General features: G+C 52.2%; 1 protein-coding gene across 1 annotated transcript in view; it reads left to right on the forward strand.

Annotated features, from left to right (window-relative positions):
- Window positions 1-1,998, forward strand: part of LHPP (phospholysine phosphohistidine inorganic pyrophosphate phosphatase) — a 140,581-nt gene that overhangs the window by 26,271 nt on the left and 112,312 nt on the right. Inside the window, exon 2 of the mRNA XM_004374970.1 lies at window positions 249-436. Within this exon, the coding sequence (XP_004375027.1) occupies window positions 249-436 (188 nt within the window). The remainder of the gene's footprint in view (window positions 1-248; window positions 437-1,998) is intronic.

A 1,998-nucleotide genomic window follows, 5' to 3' on the forward strand; every position in this document is an offset into this window, starting at 1 on the left:
ACCTTTCCCAGCCGCTGGCGTCACCAACCACAGCCCCCCTGGCTCTCTGGCTGGGAGAGTTGTGTTCAGAATCCCCTTCACCCCAGTGACGGGGTGGAGTGCCTGAGCCACCCCCATCTCAGGGACCCTCCTAGGACACCAGCGGCTCATTTTCTCCCCCACCTCGTTTCCCCCATGCGCCCTCCACGTGCCCCTGCCTGGAGCCATGCTGTCCTTCCTGTGGACAATGCCGCCCTTCCTCCCTGCAGACTGAAGCGCTCCCCGCTGAAGGTGCGGCTCTGCACCAACGAGTCTCAGAAGTCCCGCCGGGAGCTGGTGGGGCTGCTTCGCAGGCTGGGCTTCAGTGTCTCCGAGGGGGAGGTCTCCGCCCCAGCCCCGGCCGCCTGCCAGATCCTGAGGGCACGAGGCCTGCGGCCACACCTGCTCATCCACGAAGGTAGGCCTGTGGTCCGGGACCCTGTGGGGTGAAGCTGCCCCTTCCCCAGGATGGGGGTGGGGGAGGGCCTCCACTCTCCTCTGGGCCGAGCCACGGAGGGGACACTTGGCTCCTCCTGCTGTAGACACTCACGAGAGTGTGGATGGACAACCTTGCGGGATGTCTGGCTGGGCGCTAGGTGCTCGTTTGGGCCCGGCCACCATCCATTCCCCACCCTTACGCCACGCAGGTGCCAGGCGGCTCCTGAGAGGAAACACCTATGCTGGCTATCTACCTGGGAGGGGACCAGGGGGCAGGAGGACTGCCAAGGGGGACAACTTCTAGCTCATGGTGCAACAAACTGTGAGAGAGAGACGGAGTGAGAAAGCAAGAGTGTGAGAGAGAGACAGAGAGAAAAGAGAGAGAGACGCAGAGAAGATAGACTGAGCTCCGTAGCTGTCTGATGCTGGCACGCAAAGCCTTGAATGATCCTCGTGAAAAGCCAGCCCAGCTTTCTGGTGCAGCTTGTGACGATGGTTAGGAACAAAGTTTGCCTCCTGATTTTGGTCTGAATGCAAGCAAAGAGCCCCTTTGACCCTCTGTGGAGAGTTTTTCTGGAACAAAGCAAAGGGAGCAGTATTATCTGGTGCCTCCTGAATATTTTAAAAGAATGGATATTAGCAGCGCCTCAGAACTGAGAACTCCCTCTCTGAGCCTGTCTCCTGCCTCACTCGCACTGATGTGTTTTTTTCACAAAGCCCTGGTGGAGGCAGCATGCTTCCCCCGACAGGCAGGAGTGGGGTCTCAGAGGTGGGGGTGCTCACAGGCAGCCAAATGTGGAATTCATGGCCGTGGCACTAATTCAGGGTGAACTGCCCAGCCTTTAGAAATCATGTTTCTCAAAATCCTTCCTCAGAGAGAGACTTAGAAAGAAAGGAAATTTCCCAGGGAAGCGGGCAGAGGTGAGGTGGCCAGGCGTGGGGGTGGAACCAGGAGAGAGGAGAGAAGAAGTTCAGCATTGACCTTGAAGCTGGCATTAATCTATGACTCGGACACGTGGATATTACAGCGTGAGAGGGTTTCAGGGGAGACGGGCCCTTCCTCAGCTGCAGTCCTGACGCTGTGTTCTCAGTAAATGTGCCTGTGGTTTAAGACTTTAAATATTTTTCAAGCTTTATTGTTGATGGATTTTTTTTTAACCCTAGCTTCTCCCCTCCTCCCAACGTTTTATTATGGGAAGTTTCAAACATGAAGCAAAGCTGACAAAATGTTGCTTGGAATACTTTTATACTGATTATCTAGATTTTACCAATGACAGTTTATTGCATTTTCTTTATTACATACCTATCTATCCCTCCACTCATCCCTCCAGCCATCGAATTTTTTTGATGCATTTCAAAGTAAATTGCAGACATTGGTGTACTTCCCTAAACACTTCAGTGTATCATTAACTAGAGTTCAAATTTTTTTTTTTTTACAGTTTTTTCTTTTGGTGTAAAGTTTACATCCAATGAAATACATGAATCTCAAGTGTCCCTTCACTGAGTTTTTTTTGTCTTCTAAATTTTATTTATTTTGTTGTT

The sequence above is a fragment of the Trichechus manatus genome, unplaced genomic scaffold, assembly GCF_000243295.1.
Source record: "Trichechus manatus latirostris isolate Lorelei unplaced genomic scaffold, TriManLat1.0 scaffold00031, whole genome shotgun sequence".
In the NCBI taxonomy this organism is placed as follows: domain Eukaryota; kingdom Metazoa; phylum Chordata; class Mammalia; order Sirenia; family Trichechidae; genus Trichechus; species Trichechus manatus.